The 20,868-nt window shown below is 39.4% G+C and overlaps 3 protein-coding genes across 3 annotated transcripts in view; all 3 read right to left on the bottom strand.

Moving 5' to 3' along the window:
- Window positions 1-20,000, bottom strand: part of LOC143718288 (NACHT, LRR and PYD domains-containing protein 12) — a 26,241-nt gene extending 6,241 nt beyond the window's left edge. Inside the window, 6 exon segments of the mRNA XM_077209322.1 lie at window positions 4,074-4,120; window positions 9,034-9,207; window positions 10,269-10,442; window positions 10,550-10,720; window positions 14,230-14,400; window positions 18,273-20,000. Coding sequence (XP_077065437.1) covers window positions 4,074-4,120; window positions 9,034-9,207; window positions 10,269-10,442; window positions 10,550-10,720; window positions 14,230-14,400; window positions 18,273-19,966 — 2,431 coding nt within the window. The 5' untranslated portion in view covers window positions 19,967-20,000.
- The window catches only part of ttll1 (tubulin tyrosine ligase-like family, member 1), a 327,240-nt gene that overhangs the window by 196,523 nt on the left and 109,849 nt on the right, over window positions 1-20,868 (bottom strand). The gene's annotated exons all lie outside the window — the stretch shown is intronic.
- LOC143718368 (uncharacterized) overlaps window positions 1-20,868 on the bottom strand; it is a 295,554-nt gene that overhangs the window by 87,533 nt on the left and 187,153 nt on the right. The window lies entirely within an intron of this gene.

The following is a 20,868-nucleotide window of genomic DNA, read 5'->3' on the forward strand; positions in this document are numbered from 1 at the left end:
CGCGAGCACGGCCTGCGCACTGCACTCCCCAGTATTCATCTCGCGAATCTCCGATCCCTTCCTAACAAAACGGATGAACTTCTTCTCCTCACCCACACTAACAAGGATTTTTTTTAACTCTGCTGCTTTGTGCTTCACTGAAACCTGGCTGAGTGAAGCCATACCGGACAACGCAATACATCTGCCGGGCTTCCAGCTGTTCCGAGCGGATCGCATCGCGGAGCTAGCGGGGAAAACGAGAGGTGGTGGATTGTGTTTCTACATTAACGAAAGTTGGTGTTCAGATGTAACAACACTGAAGAAGATGTGCTCTCCTAATTTAGAGGCACATTTCATAAACTGTAAACCCTTCTACTCGCCTCAGGAGTTTTCCTCTTTCATTCTCGTGAATGTTTACATCCCTCCAGACGCGTGCGTGAGCGCGGCGCTACAACAGCTGGCTGAACAAATATCTGAAACGGAACAAAGGTACCCAGACTATCTTTTAATCATTCTTGGGGATTTTAACAAAGCAAATCTTTCCCGTGAACTACCAAAATACAGACAGCACGTTACATGTCCCACCAGAGACAGTAATATACTGGACCACTGTTACACCACAATAAGAAATGCGTATCACTCCGTCTCACGAGCAGCTTTGGGGCTCTCTGATCACTGTTTGGTTCATCTCATACCGATCTACAGGCAGAAACTGAAATCAGCTAAACCTGTAATAAGGACTGTAAAAAGATGGACTAATGAAGCAGAGCAGGATCTACAGGCCTGCTTTGATTGCACTGATTGGACTGTTTTTGAAGCTGCTACCAATGATCTGGATGAGCTCACAGATACTGTAACATCATATATAAGTTTCTGTGAGGATACATGCATTCCTACCAGGACATTCTTATCATTCACTAATGATAAACCATGGTTTACTGGGAAACTCAAACACCTTCGTCATGCCAAAGAGGATGCTTACAGAAGTGGGGATAAAATCTTGTATAACCAGGCCAGAAACAGATTGACAAAGGAGATCAGAGTTGCTAAAAGGAACTACTCTGATAAACTGAAAAAACAGTTTTCATCCAACGACCCATCATCAGTCTGGAATGGCCTGAGGAACATCACCAACTACAAGTTACCATCCCCTCGATCTGTGGACAATCAACACCTGGCTGACGATTTAAATTCATTTTACTGCCGGTTTGAAAAGCCCTCATTCACACCACACACCCGGTCTGATCTGCACTTCACACATTCACCATCACCTCCTGCACTCCAATTATCACTCCCCCCTCCTGCCATCCAACCTGAGCTTAAGGTCTGTGTGGAGGACGTGAGCCGAGTCTTCAAAAAACAGAAGACTAGGAAAGCCTCAGGCCCAGACGGCATCTCATCTGCTTGTTTAAAAGCCTGCGCTGACCAACTGGCCCCGGTCTTCACGCAGATCTTCAACAGATCATTGGAGCAGTGTGAAGTTCCCTGCTGCTTCAAACGCTCCACTATCATTCCTGTCCCCAAAAAACCCAAAATCACTGGACTTAATGACTACAGACCTGTCGCTCTCACGTCTGTGGTCATGAAGTCGTTTGAAAGACTGGTGCTGGCCCACCTGAAGGACATCACTGGACCCCTGCTGGATCCCTTTCAGTTTGCTTACAGAGCAAACAGGTCTGTGGATGATGCAGTCAACATGGGACTGCATTATATCCTGCAACATCTCGACAGACCATGGACTTATGCAAGGATCCTCTTTGTGGACTTCAGTTCGGCCTTCAATACCATCATGCCTGGTCTTCTCACAGCCAAACTGACCCAGCTCTCCATACCATCCTCGATCTGTCAGTGGATCACCAGCTTCCTGACGGACCGGCAGCAGCGAGTGAGACTGGGGAAACACACATCCAAGACACTCACAATCAGCACCGGAGCCCCCCAAGGGTGCGTTCTCTCCCCACTGCTCTTCTCCCTGTACACTAATGACTGCACTTCTAAAGACCCCACTGTCAAGCTCCTGAAATTTGCAGACGACACCACTGTCATCGGTCTCATCCAAAATGGTGACGAGTCTGCTTACAGACTGGAGGTTGAACAGCTGGCTGTCTGGTGCAGTTATAACAACCTTGAGCTGAACACGCTCAAAACAGTGGAGATGATCGTGGACTTCAGGAGGAACAGCTCAGCACTCCCCCCACTCACCATCATGAACAGCACTGTGGAAGCAGTGGAGTCATTCAGGTTCCTGGGCACTATCATCTCTCAGGACCTGAAGTGGGACAATCACATTGACTCCACTGTGAAAAAGGCCCAGCAGAGACTGTACTTCCTTCGCCAGCTGAGGCAGTTCAACCTGCCACAGGATCTGCTGATTCAGTTCTACTCAGCCGTCATTGAGTCTGTCTTGTGCGCTTCCATCACTGTCTGGTTTGGTTCAGCTACCAAATCAGACATCAGGAGACTACAACGGACAGTCCGGACTGCGGAGAGGATCATTGGTGCCCCCCTGCCAAACCTCCAGGACCTGTACTCTTCCAGAGTGAGGAAGAGAGCAGGTAAAATCATCACAGACTCCACTCACCCTGGACACCACCTGTTCGAACTGTTACCGTCAAGACGGAGACTCAGATCACTGGCCACTAGAACATCTCGGCACAGGAACAGTTTCTTCCCACAGGCCATTTCCCTCCTGAACAGTTAACACTCCTCCCAAGGCATATGCCTGTAAGTGCAATACTCCCACTGTTTAGTGCAATATCCTACAACTCAGGTGATACTTATATGTAGATTTATTTATTTATAATATTCAAAACACTGTAAATAGGTTCATAATCTGTAAATCTGAAAATGTCTATTCTGACTAAACCCAACAGTGATAGTTTTATTCTCATATATTTATATTTTTATTTTTTATTCTTATAATTTGTAGTATTATGTTTCATGTTGTATTTGTATCTGTATATGTCCACTGGAAGCCTCAGTACCAAAACAAATTCCTTGTGTGTGCACACTTGGCAATAAAGCTCTTTCTGATTCTGATTCTGATTCTGATTCTGATGATAATCTGATGGAGAGAAAACACATCAGTCTGTGTGTGTGTGTGAACTGATGATAATCTGATGGAGATAAAACACAACAGTCAGTGTGTGTGTGTGTGTGAACTGATGATAATCTGATGGAGAGAAAACACATCAGTTAGTGTGTGTGTGTGTAATACAAGGCTACATTAGGCTACAACTGAAATAAAATCCTTGCTCTCGCCAGTCAATGACAGTCCACTGACTGAAAACTACGCGACACACCCATTATACACCAACAGCAGGAGTGTAGTCATTTAACGCCTACCTTTTGTTGAACCCTGGTTAAAATGTCAACACACACACTTACTGTCGTAGCAGTTTCAAATAATGTAAAACTAACATGTTTGAAATGTTAACACATTTTTCCCATGACGCCTGTTTGTAATGAAGATCATCACACACTCTTCACCATACCTAGAGAATGGCATGGTGTTATTTCAGTTAGCCTAAAAGCTGTATTGATTTGCATTGAGACATGATCTTATGGAAAGTACCCCATGCCGATCTCTAGTATGATGAAGGGAATGTGATGATGTGGGATATTTTAATCCCAAAGGCCAAGGGAACTTTATCAGGATGCATAGTATCCCGGATCCATGAAATAACTGGCCTTTAAAAATAAAAATCTGCTGTCTGTATGGGAATTTAACATAGGGGTGTCCTGACTTATGCACCCTGTGTTTTAAGGAAGAACATTTATTTATTTGCGATACATTATTCATTCACAAAGAAAATTGGTGTCTTTAAAGGTTGGATTTTTCCTCATTTTTTAAATTAAGGCATTGAGATCAATTTCCAAAAGATGATTTTTTATTCCTCTTTTCATTCAACTTTAGCATGGGTGTGTTCACTTATGCTAGGCACTGTGTGTGTATATATGTATATATATATCATTACTACTTTGTTTGCAATTTCTGTTATGTAATTAATTATTTTTAAATAAGTGATTTATCTTAGATTATAACCACCATGTTCAAGGTAAGTGTGTGTGTGTGTGTGTGTGTGTGTACGTACATTTCTGTGGTCCTGCTGTAATCCTGTTCTCTCCTCCATGATCCACACTACAAAACACACACAGTTAATCAGTTAAACAGACACACACACACACAAAAAGACACAAACACACACACACACACACACACACACACACACACACACACACACACACACACACACACACACACACACACACACACACACACACAATCTCTCTCAATTAAATTAAATTAAATTCAGAAATCTTTATTGGCATGACAATTACATTTTGAATTGCCAAAGCATTAAAACAACATAGGCTTTACTAAATGTTCCAAGTCATTTTCTATGTACAGAAAAAATAATAAAACTAAATAAAAAAGACAATATTATGTATATTCATGGCTAGATATTGCAAAAAATTATAATAAGATAAATCACTAATAAAATAAAATAAACAAATAATAATAAATAAATAAAGTATAAAACAGAAATCATGTAACAACTGAACTTAGAAATTAAACATTATATACTTGTGTGTGTGTGTGTTCTTGGGCTGTGAGGGAGTGTGTTTATTAGATGTTTGCTTGTTTCTGGTCATCTACAGGAGATGCTACAAATCTTGCAGATATAATGGAACATATGGCTTCTTCACCCAGAATGAAACTGAGTTTTTGAGTTGGATTAAATTGGGGAAATATGTTATTAATATTTTGGGTAATAGTGCTCTCTGATATGTTGGCATTTCTGTGAGGAAGTGCAGCTCGGTCTCCGTCACTCCCAGAATGCAGTACGAGAAGAGTCTGTACATCGTCAGTGTTTTCCTGAGTTTCACATCGTGGTTTCTTCTCTGGTTGTTTGCTGTGTGTCTAACTTGCTGTACGCTTCTAGTCTACGCCCGTCAAGCTCTCCTAGACATCCGCATCTCTGTTGTGGTCTCATTCAAAACTCTCACATCTTGGACGTGGACGGCCCCTTCTACATCGTACGAGTCGCCCCGAACGGTCATCCCAGGAAACGAGGAATCCGTTGTTTTCAACGAGCGAGTGTGTCAGTGTTCTTGCGGGAACACCTCCCACACAATTGGTGTTATGATAATGAATGAATGTGAGAGTGATAGAATACCACAAACAGCTAAACATACTAGGAATATTTATCCGGAGACTGCAAGATAGGGTGTAATAAATATTGGAGAGCAATTGAGTATGCAGTCTTCTGATAAATCTTATTCTGAAAAGCCTTCTTCTGAAAACTTCCCAGAAATTGTATATATTAAAGACTGGCTGAATGCATTAAGTGTAACAGATGAGGATGACTCAGAAATTAGAAATGTTAATGTCACAAACAAGGTTAAGATTTCTATGGACGATCTTATATTTGAACACCTCAAGAGAGACAACGCGAAGAGAGCTCGCAAGACGGAGAAGGAGAGAAAGGCGCTGGCGAAGATCCTCCACTAAGGCTCAACTTCCTCGAGACGAACTGATTCATCGGGCACAGCAGTTAACCCTCTGAGGTCGGCTATCGCGCCGGCGCGATAGTCTCCCTTTTTTTCTTATCAGTGCAAAAGAGACTCAAAATACTCTGTTGATTTTGATTTTACATATTTGTGTTATACATCATTCGATCCTGTTAAGTGTCCATTTTTTTGTGTATACTCACAATATAAAAACAGGGTATAGTGGTTTTAGTCAAATAAAGAAAAATAAACATGATGCTAGTTTTGCCTTCTCTCTGTCAGTGAAGTCCATTCTGAAACGCGTCCGAAAATTAACTGTAATTCCGCGAATACTTGTCATACAGGCACGAGTGTTTTTCCATAATAAAGCTTGAACTTTCTTCTTTTAAATTAATTAATTTACATGAAAAAACAAATATTCTCAGTTTATGTAATCTGTATGAAAAGAGAGAGGTGTCAGTATTTTTCTTTCCAGCTCATTATACCTGATTATGCGTTAATGTGCCACGCCCACGGAGAGCGCGCGGTATTCAAACGCAAATGATCTAAGGCAAGCCATTCAAACATGCCAACGCCCACCAGCTGGATTATAAAACACATCGTGTTTAGTAAGTATCTTACTACAGCTGTGTACACAGCGTATCCCTACGCTGTGAGGAATAATACTATCTAATAACCCTGGAAAATATACCAGAAGTGCTGGTAGTTTCATTTCGAGGAGCAACGGATCCAGCTGATGTAGTAAGTCATTTATTCTTAAGTGCTTTGTTCTAATCGCGATATTGAATAGTGTCTGACTGTAAACCGCAAAAAGACTGTTTAAATATGAATTGCGTGTCTGTGTGTAGGCTAAATGATGAATGAACGGCTCAGGCGCTTTGTTTAACGTTACTACATACAGCGCGTGTCTGTGCCGTTCATTCACTCTCGCATCTATTACTAAACATGTTATTAAATTTAAATGAACACATCCAAACTATATTGCTATAGCCTACTAAGATGAGTAAAAATAGACTGAAATATGTTGAAATAAAATGTCTGTATAAGCAACAAACTGCAAATTCCCATGTATATGCTAATATATCATACACAATATGTTACAGACTAAATATGAATGTTTAGACAAGATTTTGTGATTAGTTTTGCATAGATTATAAAGTTTTGGCTGTAAAAAAAAGACTACTGTCATATTAAATAGGTACGCTTTTGTTCACCAATTTCTGCTCATAGTTAAATATACTATAGTATGTTTTGTCAAAAATAAAGTAGGTATATTGAATTATCAACTAAGATGTTATTATAGTGTTTGTTCCAATATTCAAACTAATGAATCCTTACCTTTTTTAATACGTATGATAAAATGTATACTTTTTACAAAGAAAGAATACACTTGAAATATTGTTAAAATTGTAATTGTTGTTGTAATTGTAACCTATTTGTAATTGGTTACAATTTCTAATTGTAATATATGTATATATAGAAAATTTCTTTTGTCCTTGCATTCTTTGGGACCCAGTGACACACCTGTGTGAAAGGGCTAATTAATATGCAGCTCATTATGTATGTGGCACATTATCCAGCCTTTGTCTTCTCAGGTGTGAACACGCCTCCACGCATATTGCCTTTCAAAACAAAAGGTGTCTTATAAAATTTAAATCAATGTATTGTTTTGTATAAATGATTAGGCAGGATGATTTTCAGATCATTTTGAAGCAAAAACTCTAGGCAACAACACTCATTAGTCAAAAGTCTTGTGAACACATATTTAGTATGTGTTTTGTGGCCTTATTTCAGACACTTTAAGTTTTAGTTTTTTCAATAACCACGCATAAACAATATTCTCCTTAAAAAATACAAACATATACGTACATGTTGCTCACATATTACGGTAGCCCCGTTTGTGCTATATAGAGTGAATTTACACCTTTGCCATTAACATGTTTATAAATAACTGAAAAAAGCACAAATGTCAGAGCATGTCAGTCTCAAGGACCCCAAAAACACCTTAGACCTCAGAGGGTTAATAAAGATTATTAAACAAGCCGAAAGATTGAATAAAAAGATAATACGCATTGCAAACAGTATTATAGTTGAAGATGAAATACAATGTTCAGATGAAGAGGTGTTGAATTTGCAGGGCAAGCTCAAACTACTTAAAGCCATTTATAGGGTGGTGGAAACCACATGTGTTTTGAAAAAAGGAACTTTGAATAGTGCTTTTGCAAGCTTATGTTAATAAGGGACTAGGTTAGTCCTGAGTTTTACCATATAAGGGAATTTTAGCTGCACTATAATGACACCTGATAGTTAGAGGGCGGCCCATTAGAACAGGGTTAATATAAAAAGGAGGAGAAAGATATTTTCGGGGCCGCACCTCGGGTGAAGACTTTTACGTGTTTGTTACTTTTGTTTTTTGAATTCTTATCTTTGTATTATTCTGGATCTTTTTTAAATAAAACGAAATCATGTAGTGATGATTCGTAAAACTTTTTAAATAAGACTGAGTAATTCTTCTCTATCAATATTTCAAGAATTTTTGTAATGAAATATTAAGATTAGCACACGCCACAAGGAACCAACCCCAGACTGAACTGACTAGAGGCCCCGCCGAGTACCCTGGATTGATATCCCACTTGTATAATTCAGAAGTAAGGGCAATATTTGATTGCAGAGGATTATGGAATTGTTTTAGAAGTATCTAGTGGTTACAGCGGGTTAGAAATACAACAAAATGCACATCCCTAATATGGAGTATTTAAGCCCGGTAAACACCCATTACTATGTTCGCAGAAACTGACGCCGGCGTTCACCCCCATCCTCCCCACCACCACCAGGTCATTCTCTTCTCTGAGTCTTTCTGGTAGAACTACTTTACTTGTGCGTTTACTGAAAATAATTGCACACCTTAGAATGTTCATCAGCCAATCAGAATGAAGCATTCAACAGCCACGTAGTATAACTAGAGCTAAACCTCTGTAAATTCTCAATTAGAACTTTATTAAATGTAGTAATGTAATCTATAATACAGTGTAACTGGTTTGTAATAAGTGAACATTGTAATGCTCTTTTTGGAGTTGTTTAAATCAAAACTCTTCATGCTCTACATACTTGAGTTTATCCAGTCTGTAGTTTGGATCGTTGCGTTTCTCAGTGTAAATCATATTTTTTTGTATATAGCTTGATTATATCTGAATTGTACCTGTATATGTTGACATGTACAACTTGTGTTTACATTTCAAACCTTTTAAAATGCTTCATTGAGCATGTTTGTGTTTTTTGTAGTAGAAAAGCTGTAATTTTTCTATTCAGATTTTGTGTTTTTTGTGTGATTTTGAGTCCAGTATGTTGATACAGTACATCAAAGTGAAAAACTAATTGTCTGGTCATATAGGTGGCGATGTGCTGAAAAAAATTATACCAAACATTGGTATGGTAAACATTTGTTTATGTCTCGCAAAAAAACAACAAAAAAAACTCAAAAACGCCCAAAATAGCCCAAGACTCCGAGGGGTTGATCAAAACTCTCCCTGCTCTACATACTTGAGTTCATCCAGTCTGTAGTTTGGATCGTTGAGTTTCTCAGAGAGCAGCTTGACTCCCAAATCTCCTGGGTGGTTGTAGCTCAGATCGAGCTCTCTCAAGTGTGAGGGGTTTGAACTCAGAGCTGAAGACACATAACCACAGCCTTCCTCTGTCACCATACAGCCCGACAATCTATAAAGACATACAACAACAGTCCACATGACATTAGTTTGGCATTCAAATCAGTCTCTTTCACACAATGACCTGCGTAGTTTGTATTTTCAGTTGTTATTTTCTGTAGATTCTTTCTTAAAATCTATTTTGTTCTTAAATGTGTAAAATGTGGTATTGTTATTTTGTGATTCTCGTGTGTGAAACTTTATGTGCTGCCGTCTTGACTATGGGTGTGACGATAACGGGGGGGTGGGAAAATAAAGTAAGTATAAAAGTATAAAATAAAGGAAATAAAAGTCACAAAAACATTAATTAGCATAGCATTAATAATGATAATGAATTTTCTCAAAAAAAAAGAAAACAGGGGGTTCTGCGCTCTTATTGGTTTTTGTTTTGACGGTTGTCATAGGAGAAGTCACACTGCCGGAATTTCGTCTGAGGTCAAATTTTAATCGCAATAGTCATTGATTGACCATTGTAATGTAATATTACATGTAAAATTAGTGATCAAACATTTCAGATTTTGACCTAGGAGCAGAGGAATCTTCTAAGGATTCACAAAATTTGTCTCTGACAGCCAAATTGTGGCAAAAATCTGGCTTTAGGCAGGTCGCTCCACCAGCAGGGAACAGTAAAGTTAAAGGGCACCGAAGTAGTGAGTTTAGGTATAGGGGTGAAACCCTGAAGTGATTAATTATCTCATTAACTTCTACACTGCTTCAGTGTTACTTTTTTAACAAACTGAATTTTGATTATATAAACACTGAGCAGTGTACATTACTGGGGATTTTGATGCGTGGTATCATCCTGGAGAAGAAAGCAGAAAGAAAGCAGCTAGCAAGGTCAAGCCCCAGAGATGATGTTAACTGGTGTGGTGATGAATATATTGGTATTGAATGCATCAATTTTTGACTGCAAATGTCATGTCCATAATGATGGAAATGGTCAATTACAACCCAGCAAATGTTTTTGTCGCTTGTTCTGGCATTCCATTGACAGCAGATTTGTTGACTAAATGTAATCATAATTTGTTGTGATAATATATTTCTATATTAATTGTTTAATGGATAACCATCTACCTCAGTATCTGTAGCTGACAGTTTTGACTCCTTATTCCATCACAAATAAACTTCACTCCAGAATCCCGCAGGTCATTGTTACTCAGGTCCAGCTCTCTCAGGACAGAGTTTGAGGAATGTAAAACTGAAGACAAAATCTCACAAGACTGCTCGGTGAAATTACATATGGAACATCTAAACAAGAAAAACACAATGTAATTGCATAAGGAATAAATCTTAGCAGAGTAATTTTCATTAATTAATGCAAAATGAAAATCAAATGTAAGTATTTGAATTCAGACCTCAGTATCTGCAGTGATCAGTTTTGACTCAGTCCATCAGAAAGAAGCTTTAGTCCAGAATCCTGCAGGTCATTGTTACTCAGGTCAAGCTCTATCAGTTCAGTGTTTGAGGATTGAAGAACTGAAGACAAACTCTCACAAGACTGCTTGGTGAGATTACAGCTATGTAACCTGTGTGGAGAACAAAACAAACAGCAATATTAATGTGTTTTCATGTAGGGTTTATAAAAGGGATTCTCAACTCAGGCCCTTGAGATCCACTTTATGGCTGAGTTTAGATCAAACCCTTATCAAATATACCTTAACAAGCTGATCAAGCTAACAAACTTTAGAAAGTTGAAGGCAGGTGAGTTTGATCAGGGTTGGAGCTAAACTCTGCAGGAAAGTGGATCTTGAGGGCCAGAGTTGAGAACCCTTGGTTTATAATCTGAAGCACACATAGCACATCCCCAGAGTAAAATGAACACTGCTGAATGTTCATATGTGTCCACTGTACAATCTACAACTGACTTACAGCCACACAGCCTAAGATGAAATCAACTGAATATGAAATAAGTCATTAAATCTCTCAACATCTCACCAGAGGATGATTATAGAACTACTAACCAGGGGGATTTTAATTTTAACCATGACAATGACATCCAGAGCCGGTGCTCCCTATATGCAAAGTACGCAAGTTGCCCAAACCACCAGTGGCCCCCTTGCTCTCAAAGATGATTTCATGACTAGGGCTGTGCAATTAATAGAATTTTCTTTTTTGACTTTGGCTTTGAACTGTTTTTGTCGCCCTTCCTACATGACATCCAAATCGTTTAACATGACTGTCATACACAGTCTCCTCCTTCCGGATGTACTCGATACTAAAAAGAAGTGTAATGTTAAAAGAGTATTGACCTGTGAACAAGATGCTGTTCCCCAGGCGGCTTTCTGTGCACCAAATCCAAAACGGAGCAAAACACGGACAAGTATAGGCTACTTTGGGCTTCGGGTGTGTGCTTAAATGGACAAATACACACAGAAATATGTCCAAATGTCTTCAATTCAATGCAGTCAGTAATGTTTTAAGTAGGGATGGACCGATACCACTTTTTATAGAACGAGTCCGATACAGATACTTTCGTTTTTGGTACTTGCCGAGACCATACCTGTATTTCCACTACATTTGTAACTTTTTAATATATTGGGTAGAGAAAACTAAAGAATATGAATCATATTAGTTGGCTTAATTTGTTTAGTAAACATACATTTCCTTCAGTTATTTTCAAGCTTTAGCATGTTAAAATGTATTGTATGAGGTTCTGTTACTTTCACTGTTCATTCTATTCATACTTTGCAGTCACATGACTACCATGGATACCTGGCGGGCAACAAACGCTGAAAAAACGGCAAATTTCCAATACTAGCCTACAATCAATTATATAGTGAGGCTATTTTGTTTCCATAGCACATTAACAAAACGTTTAATGACACTAATAACACTAAAAACAATACAATTACGAAATATTAATAATATCACTAAAATGACGAAACAATCCCGAGCTCTATATCATTTTAGTGATATTATTAATATTTAGTAATTGTATTGTTTTTAGTGTTATTAGTGTCATTAATGTTTTGTTAATGTGCTATGGAAACAAAATAGCAGTCTTGTGAAAATAAAAAGCAGCTTCAAAAACTTGTTTAAAAAGAAATATTCTTCTAATTTTTTACTGTCATTAATATAGGTCCACAAGAGAAATATTAAGCCAGTAAATTAAGTTAGTCGCTATACCGTTATATCCATCGTCGTCTCTGAGAGAATGTGGCGTTAATGCAGCGACAGATGCTGAAAGCTCAGTCCGTTTCTACTTTCACTTTCGGGGAATGAGCGCGTTTACATGCACGGTCTTAACCCGATTATGCTGAATAATAGTGCATCCAATCGCACAACAACTATCTGGCATGTCGTTTACACCTCAAAACACCGACTTTTGTATATTAAAACTGGCGACGTCCTGGCAAGATCCTTGATTAGTTTACTGGGTTTCCTTGGTAGAGAACGACGTTCTTGCCCGCCAGCCAGCACTTGTGACGTCACGTGCAAAGTATGAATTGCTCCATTATGTTTTATCTATCATTTAATTGCACAGCACATATTTAGAGCTTTTCTAGCAGGGCTCAGTGCTGAGGACTGGGTCAGTGGTTCAAATGTTTAGATACCAGTGACATATCACAACTCTCTATTCCAATTTTGATTAGGGATGGCGAAAACTAAAAATTTTCTTGACCAACCACCGAGCCTCATTAGCCGGTTGAAACCGGTTAACCGATTAGTTGAAAATATGCCACGCTATTTGAAATAACAGCCATTTCGAGCCACGCCTGCAATTTCGCAACTCTGTTGCATCTCTCTGCCACTCTGCCTCCCGCTCTCTCACACACACACACGGCGCTGCCTTTCCACTCACGTCACTTTTTTTAAACCACTACAGCGCGAAACATGAGTCCCGCAAACGCGGCCCCGAGGAGCTTGTATGTAATCGGAGGACAAATGTCTCCCTAGTTTCGAAATGGTTTGGGTACAAGGTGATCGCGTTGAAAATAAATTAAAAAGAGCACAAATAAATACAAAACAACAAAGAAAGGCCACAAATGAAATAAACAGTTGTTTTGGGTTTTTTAAGGTAGGTCTAACAATAGTTTTCAGGTATATAATTTGATTAAAGTAATCAAATGTGAAATAATACTGCATGTTAATCACTGTATAAATTAAATATAGATTAATCTTTAATAAAGTTAAAAAAGTAATTCAGTCAATAGCAGGGAGTAATTACTTTGTGTTTGTAGTTTGATTAACAGTCAGAAACATTACGCTTTTATTAGACTGCTGCTGACCGAATGCACATCGAATATAGCCTGCTGTACTGTACATGCGTTTTCTGTGATTACGCATATTAAGATATAACCGACTATGTTTACCAGGATACTTGCCAAGATGGATGTTTTACATAATTTTATGTGAATTGGTCTGTTCAAGCGCAAGACATGAAAAAGAATTCAATTCAATTCACAGGCTGTCTGAAGCACTTTCAGGTCGCACTCTTCGGATGTTTGCGTCCATGAAATTTTTTGACCTGCAAATGTCCTGTAATCATGTAGGGAACCACTCGTTATACATAAATCATGTAACAGTTCATGTTTTACTTACAAATACGATTTAGTTTTAATCCAAATGACACGTGTGCTAAGTAAACGATCAGCAACCAAGAGCATACAACAGAAGTACGCGCTCTCTCTCGTCAGTTAACCTTAGTAATACATGGTTCGTTTTACTTTCTTTGCCATTTATGTATCTGACCGAACTACAAACTTTCCACTGATGCCTGTGAAAAAGGGATGCGCTTAACCACCTTGCACATCTATGCCGCCACAAGCTCAATCCACTGCGCGTTTTTCTCTTATCAGTTTGCGCACCACAGCTATATAGGCGTTACTATATTTTGTTAAATATTTCACTAATTAGATACATTACTTCATAGACAGTGCCCAGAAAAGCGTTATATAAATGTAACAAATTAATTCTCCTTTATCCCCATTATACTCTCTGTTGTAACTGAAGTCAAACTTAAGACAAACTCTCACAAGACTGAGAAGTGAAGGTACACATGGGACATCTGAACAAGAAAAACAAAACCATTTACCTCAGTATCTGCAGCTGACAGTTTTGACTCTTCAATCCATCACAAAGAAGCTTTAGTCCAGAATCCTGCAGGTCATTGCTACTCAGGTCCAGCTCTCTCAGGACGTTTGAGGATTGAAGAACTGAAGACAAACTCTCACAAGACTGCTCGGTGAGATTACAGCTATGTAACCTGTGTGGAGAACAAAACAAACAGCAATATTAATGTGCTTTCATGTAGGGTTTACAAAAGGGATTCTTAACTCAGGGCCCTTGAGATCCACTTTATGGCTGAGTTTAGATCAAACCCTTATCAAATATACCTTAACAAGCTGATCAAAGTCATCTGGATTACTAGAAAGTTGCAGGCAGGTGAGTCTGATCAGGGTTGGAGTTAAACTTTGCAGGAAAGTGGATCTTGAGGGCCAGAGTTGAGAACCCTTGGTCCTAACCCAAACAATAATAATAATTATTATTAATTATATATAATAAATAATTATTATTGTATTATTAATTATTTTTAACTATCTTAAAACTATCCAAGCAGCGTTTTGCGCTCAGATGTGACGGCGGAATTAATACATTACCAAAATGTGGTTCCAGAATATATTTAAATTATCCATCAAATTTTCATTTTCTCTTTACAGTCTTGAATATAAAATTCGTCACTGGAGTAAATGAGAACATGGTTTATTGAAAATATTTGAAAATATATAAGTGGTTTTTAAGTCAATACTTTTTTAATGGCTTGTCAACTTTCCATTCCTCTGTGTGATTCTAGCCACCGCCGGATTGCTGTCAGCACGAAACGCTTGAGCACGTGAATGCTGATTCTTGTCAGCGATAAACACGTTTGAGCACGTGAATGCTGATTCTTGTCAGCGCTAAACACACGTTTGAGCACGTGAATGCTGATTCTTGTCAGCGCTAAACACACGTTTGAGCACGTGAATGCTGATTCTTGTCAGCACGAAACGCTTGAGCACGTGAATGCTGATTCTTGTCAGCGATAAACACGTTTGAGCACGTGAATGCTGATTCTTGTCAGCGCTAAACACACGTTTGAGCACGTGAATGCTGATTCTTGTCAGCGCTAAACACACGTTTGAGCACGTGAATGCTGATTCTTGTCAGCGCTAAACACACGTTTGAGAACGTGAATGCTGATTCTTGTCAGCGCTAAACACGTTTGAGCACGTGAATGCTGATTCTTGTCAGCGATAAACACGTTTGAGCACGTGAATGCTGATTCTTGTCAGCGCTAAACACACGTTTGAGCACGTGAATGCTGATTCTTGTCAGCGCTAAACACACGTTTGAGCACGTGAATGCTGATTCTTGTCAGCGCTAAACACACGTTTGAGCACGTGAATGCTGTTTCTTGTCAGCGCTAAACACACGTTTGAGCACGTGAAAGCTGATTCTTGTCAGCGCTAAACACACGTTTGAGCACGTGAATGCTGATTCTTGTCAGCGCTAAACACGTTTGAGCACGTGAATGCTGATTCTTGTCAGCGCTAAACACACGTTTGAGCACGTGAATGCTGATTTTTGTCGGCGCTAAACACACGTTTGAGCACGTGAATGCTGATTCTTGTCAGCGATAAACACGTTTGAGCACATGAATGCTGATTCTTGTCAGCGCTAAACACACGTTTGAGCACGTGAAAGCTGATTCTTGTCAGCGCTAAACACACGTTTGAGCACGTGAAAGCTGATTCTTGTCAGCGCTAAACACACGTTTGAGCACGTGAAAGCTGATTCTTGTCAGCGCTAAACACACGTTTGAGCACGTGAATGCTGATTCTTGTCAGCGCTAAACACGTTTGAGCACGTGAATGCTGATTCTTGTCAGCGCTAAACACGTTTGAGCACGTGAATGCTGATTCTTGTCAGCGCTAAACACACGTTTGAGCACGTGAATGCTGATTCTTGTCAGCGCTAAACACACGTTTGAGCACGTGAATGCTGATTCTTGTCAGCGCTAAACACACGTTTGAGCACGTGAATGCTGATTCTTGTCAGCGCTAAACACACGTTTGAGCACGTGAATGCTGATTCTTGTCAGCGCTAAACACACGTTTGAGCACGTGAATGCTGATTCTTGTCAGCGCTAAACACACGTTTGAGCACGTGAATGCTGATTCTTGTCAGAGCTAAACACACGTTTGAGCACGTGAATGCTGATTCTTGTCAGCGCTAAACACACGTTTGAGCACGTGAATGCTGATTCTTGTCAGCGCTAAACACACGTTTGAGCACGTGAATGCTGATTCTTGTCAGCGCTAAACACACGTTTGAGCACGTGAATGCTGATTCTTGTCAGCGCTAAACACACGTTTGAGCACGTGAATGCTGATTCTTGTCAGCGCTAAACACGTTTGAGCACGTGAATGCTGATTCTTGTCAGCGCTAAACACACTTTTGAGAACGTGAATGCTGATTCTTGTCAGCGCTAAACACACGTTTGAGCACGTGAATGCTGATTCTTGTCAGCGCTAAACACGCTTGAGCACGTGAATGCTGATTCTTGTCAGCGCTATACACACGTTTGAGCACGTGAATGCTGATTCTTGTCAGCGCTAAACACGTTTGAGCACGTGAATGCTGATTCTTGTCAGCGCTAAACACACGTTTGAGCACGTGAATGCTGATTCTTGTCCGCGCTAAACACACGTTTGAGAACGTGAATGCTGATTCTTGTCAGCGCTAAACACACGTTTGAGCACGTGAATGCTGATTCTTGTCAGCGCTAAACACGTTTGAGCACGTGAATGCTGATTCTTTTCAGCGCTGGATTCTAGTCACTGCTTGAGCGCTGGTCTATGACTGAAAAAATAATAAAGTCGTTGCAAAAAAAACAATAAATAGCTTACATGTTGCATTAAACTGGCAGATTATAGAATGTTGTAGGCACATTTTTTTGCAAGTAATTACATCTTTAATCTTGTCTTGCCTGGATCTTTGGTGTAAACCCGTGAACGCCCCCCATTAAAGGGTTAGTTCACCCAAAAATGAAAATTAAGTCATTAATTACTCACCCCCATGCTGTACCAACCCCGTAAGACCTTCGTTCATCTTCGGAACACAAATGAAGATATTTTTGATTAAATCTGAGAGGTGGATCACTGCTACATAGGCTGCCTGAGGGAATGAAACTTGACGGCCCAGAAAGTCATTAAAGAACATGTTTAAATATTCCATGTGCCTACAGTGGCTCAACTATAAGTTTATCAAGCGACGAGACTACTTTTTTCCCGAAAAAAACCCCATAAATAACGACTTTATTCGACTATTCCTTTTCTTCCTTGTGGGCCTGAGACGAGAGTTCAAGAGATTTCCACGACGCATGCGCGAGAACTGAACAAGAAGTATTAGAAGAAGAACGTCCTCTTCTCAGTTCTCGCGCATGCGTCGTGGAAATCTCTTGAACTCTCGTCTCAGGCCCACAAGGAAGAAAAGGAATAGTCGAATAAAGTCGTTATTTATGTTTTTTTTCTCGGAAAAAAAGTAGTCTTGTCGCTTGATAAACTTATAGTTGAGCCACTGTAGGCACATGGAATATTTAAACATTTTCTTCAATGACTTTCTGGGCCGTCAAGTTTCATTCCCTTAGGCAGCCTATGTAGCAGTGATCCACCTCTCAGATTTAATCAAAAATATCTTCATTTGTGTTCCGAAGATGAACGAAGGTCTTACGGGGTTGGTACAGCATGGGGGTGAGTAATTAATGACTTAATTTTCATTTTTGGGTGAACTAACCCTTTAACACCTGAACGCCCCCCTTTCAAAAATCTTGCTTCCAACGCCCCGTTGTTCTCTGAACGCTCGGTTGAGAACCGCGAGTTTAGAGAAAACATCACTGGTACATTCATACTACAGTACACACAGGGGAAAGTATTTGCAAGCCATATTTATGAGACATCATTTCCTTTAATTTTTGAACACAGTGAATCAGCGAATGAGAAAGTAAAACCTGAGTATGTTGAGTTGACAGTGTGAACAACAAGATATTTCAAACTGTATTTTAACTTTTAATTGTTGTGAAATTGTGTAATTACTCACAGGGCTTTTCTGCAGCATCTCACCGCTGGAATGAGTCTTTTGTAGTAGTAGTATGAAGTGAACCTCTTTGGGTTGAACTCGTCCAGCACCTTCTCTGACGTCAGCAGTGTGTGGACCAGCACTGTGCACATGGAAGAGGAGAGTTTTCTTTCTGGATGTTCATCTGGACTGAGGTATCTCTGGATTTCCTCATATAATGAATTGTCTTTGAGTTCAAGTAAGCAGTAAAATAGGTTGACTGAAGCTTCATCTGAGATGTATCCGTCTAGTTCTTCTTTAATGTATGCAGTTGTTTGTCTGATGCTCTTTGTGGTGTCTTCAGTGCCTGTGAGAAGGCCTTGGAGCAGTTCCTGGCTGGATTCCAGTGAAATGCCCATCAGAAACCGCAGGAAGAGGTCCAGATGTCCCGTCTCACTCTTCCTGGCTTTACCAACAGCCTCTTGCAGTAGCTCATCTAATGTGATATCATCTTTGGGCTTATCAAAGAAGCACTGAAGCTCCTGCATGTTCTTGTTTAGGTAACAGAGGAACACATGCACTGCACCAAGAAACTCTTGAACACTCAGATGCACAAAGCAGAAGATCTTTGACTCACGAAATCCGTGTTCCTTCTTAAAGATCTCAGCGATCATTCCTGTGTGTTCACTCACATCAATACCACATTCTGTCAGATAGAACACAACATTTTTCTTCTTCAGCTGTTCAAACGCTAGCTTGGCCAACTTTAATATCATATCCCTATTGGAAAGTAAGAGCTTTTTACATTCTCTTTCTTCTTGTTCATCGTACTTCTGGTTCTTCATGTTCATCTGTATCAGCAGGAAGTGAATGTACATTTCAGTGAGTGTTGTGCTGATGTTCTCTGTATTGTTATTCTGAAGTACTGTGGCCGCGATCCAGCAGAACATGGGAATGTGGCACATGATGTAGAGAGTACGAGATTTCTTAATGTGTGAGATGATTCTGGAGGCCACAGTCTCATCTGGGAATCTCTTTCTGAAGTATTCCTCCTTCTGCTGGTCAGTGAATCCTCTCACCTCTGTGATCAAACCCACATACTGAGGAGGGATCTGATTGGCTGCTGCTGGTCGTAAGGTCACCCAGACGAGAGCTGATGGAAGCAGAGTCCCTTTGACCAGACTTGTAAACAGCACGTCTACAGATGATTCTTTCTCAACAGTGTTTAATGATCTATTCTTTTTAAAACTCAAACGCAACCGACTCTCGTCAAGTCCATCAAATATAAATGCTAGCTTGCATTCCTTATATAACCTTGATTTCTCCAGGCCCTCCAGTTCAGGATAAAATTCCAGCAGAAGCTTATGGAGACTAAAATCTTCATTTTCCATCAAATTAATCTCTCTGAATGGAAGCAGGAACACACAGTGTATATCCTGATTGGCTTTTCCTTCAGCCCAATCCAGGATGAACTTCTGCACAGCGACAGTTTTTCCAATGCCAGCGACGCCCTTTGTCAGCACAATCTTTTCCTCATTGTTTTTCTTCAATTCAGTAAAAATATCATTGCATTTGATCGGTTTGTCCTGTGTTTGTTTGTTCTTCTTCAGAATCTCATGTTCCTGATTGACATCTGCCATATCTCCCTCTGTGATGAACAGTTCTGTGTAAACAACTTTGAGTTCTGCTTCATTTTCCTCTTTGCCCTCAGAAATACATTCTGCTTTCTTCCGCATGCTGGTTTTGTGTTTTTCCAAAAACTTTTGCAAGTCCTCTGTTTAAAAAAATGTAAGCAAATTAAATAACAGGCAAAAAGAGTTTTATTTTTAGGCTACACTTTTTATTAGGTGCCTTTACTATGTACTAACATTTAATACAAGACTATGGATTTACTGTGACTACACTTTGTTCTGGATGATTCCCACATTTACTGCTAATGAGCTGAGTTATGGGTTTGCTGAAGGGTTAGGATTATAGGGGTTAGAGTTAGCATTTGGGTCAAGTGTTGGGTTACAGTTAGGGCTAACGTAACTGTAACTACAAATGTTAACTAAATGCATGTACTTTAAATGTAATTATACTACGGAGGCTGTTGAATGCTTGATTCTGATTGGCTGACAAACTTTCTAAGGTGTGCAATTATTTTCCAGAAAATGCACAGCTAAAGCAGTTCAAGGCAAGTCTAGACAAACACACACGCGCACACACACACACACGCACGCAACTGTGCCCCACAACTTTATCAAAAATAGCTTTGAAACTGAAGAGCTACATGACATTTCTCTGAATTCAAAATACATCCAATGAAGAAATGATGGTCGCACCTTCTAGTTGTTTCTCCATTGCTGAGGTTTTTTGTGGCTCTGTGAGGAAAGAGAAAATAAGTCAATATATACGAAGGAAAGAGACAATAAATACAATTACACAGAAGAATAAATTGACAAGTACCTAAATCATTTCTGAACAATATGGCTACACACTAAAGTTCCTTAAGAATAGGATTCACAACAAGCATTATTTCATATATGATTGTTAATAAGCAGTGTGTCTTAGAAAGCACAGTTACTGTGTCTTTTTAAAGATTACAATTTGTTATATTATATTTGTATTATATGAATTGTATTATGGTCATTATTTT

The sequence above is a fragment of the Siphateles boraxobius genome, unplaced genomic scaffold (assembly GCF_051911475.1).
Source record: "Siphateles boraxobius isolate OS27281-9 unplaced genomic scaffold, OSU_SipBor_1 61, whole genome shotgun sequence".
Classification (NCBI taxonomy): domain Eukaryota; kingdom Metazoa; phylum Chordata; class Actinopteri; order Cypriniformes; family Leuciscidae; genus Siphateles; species Siphateles boraxobius.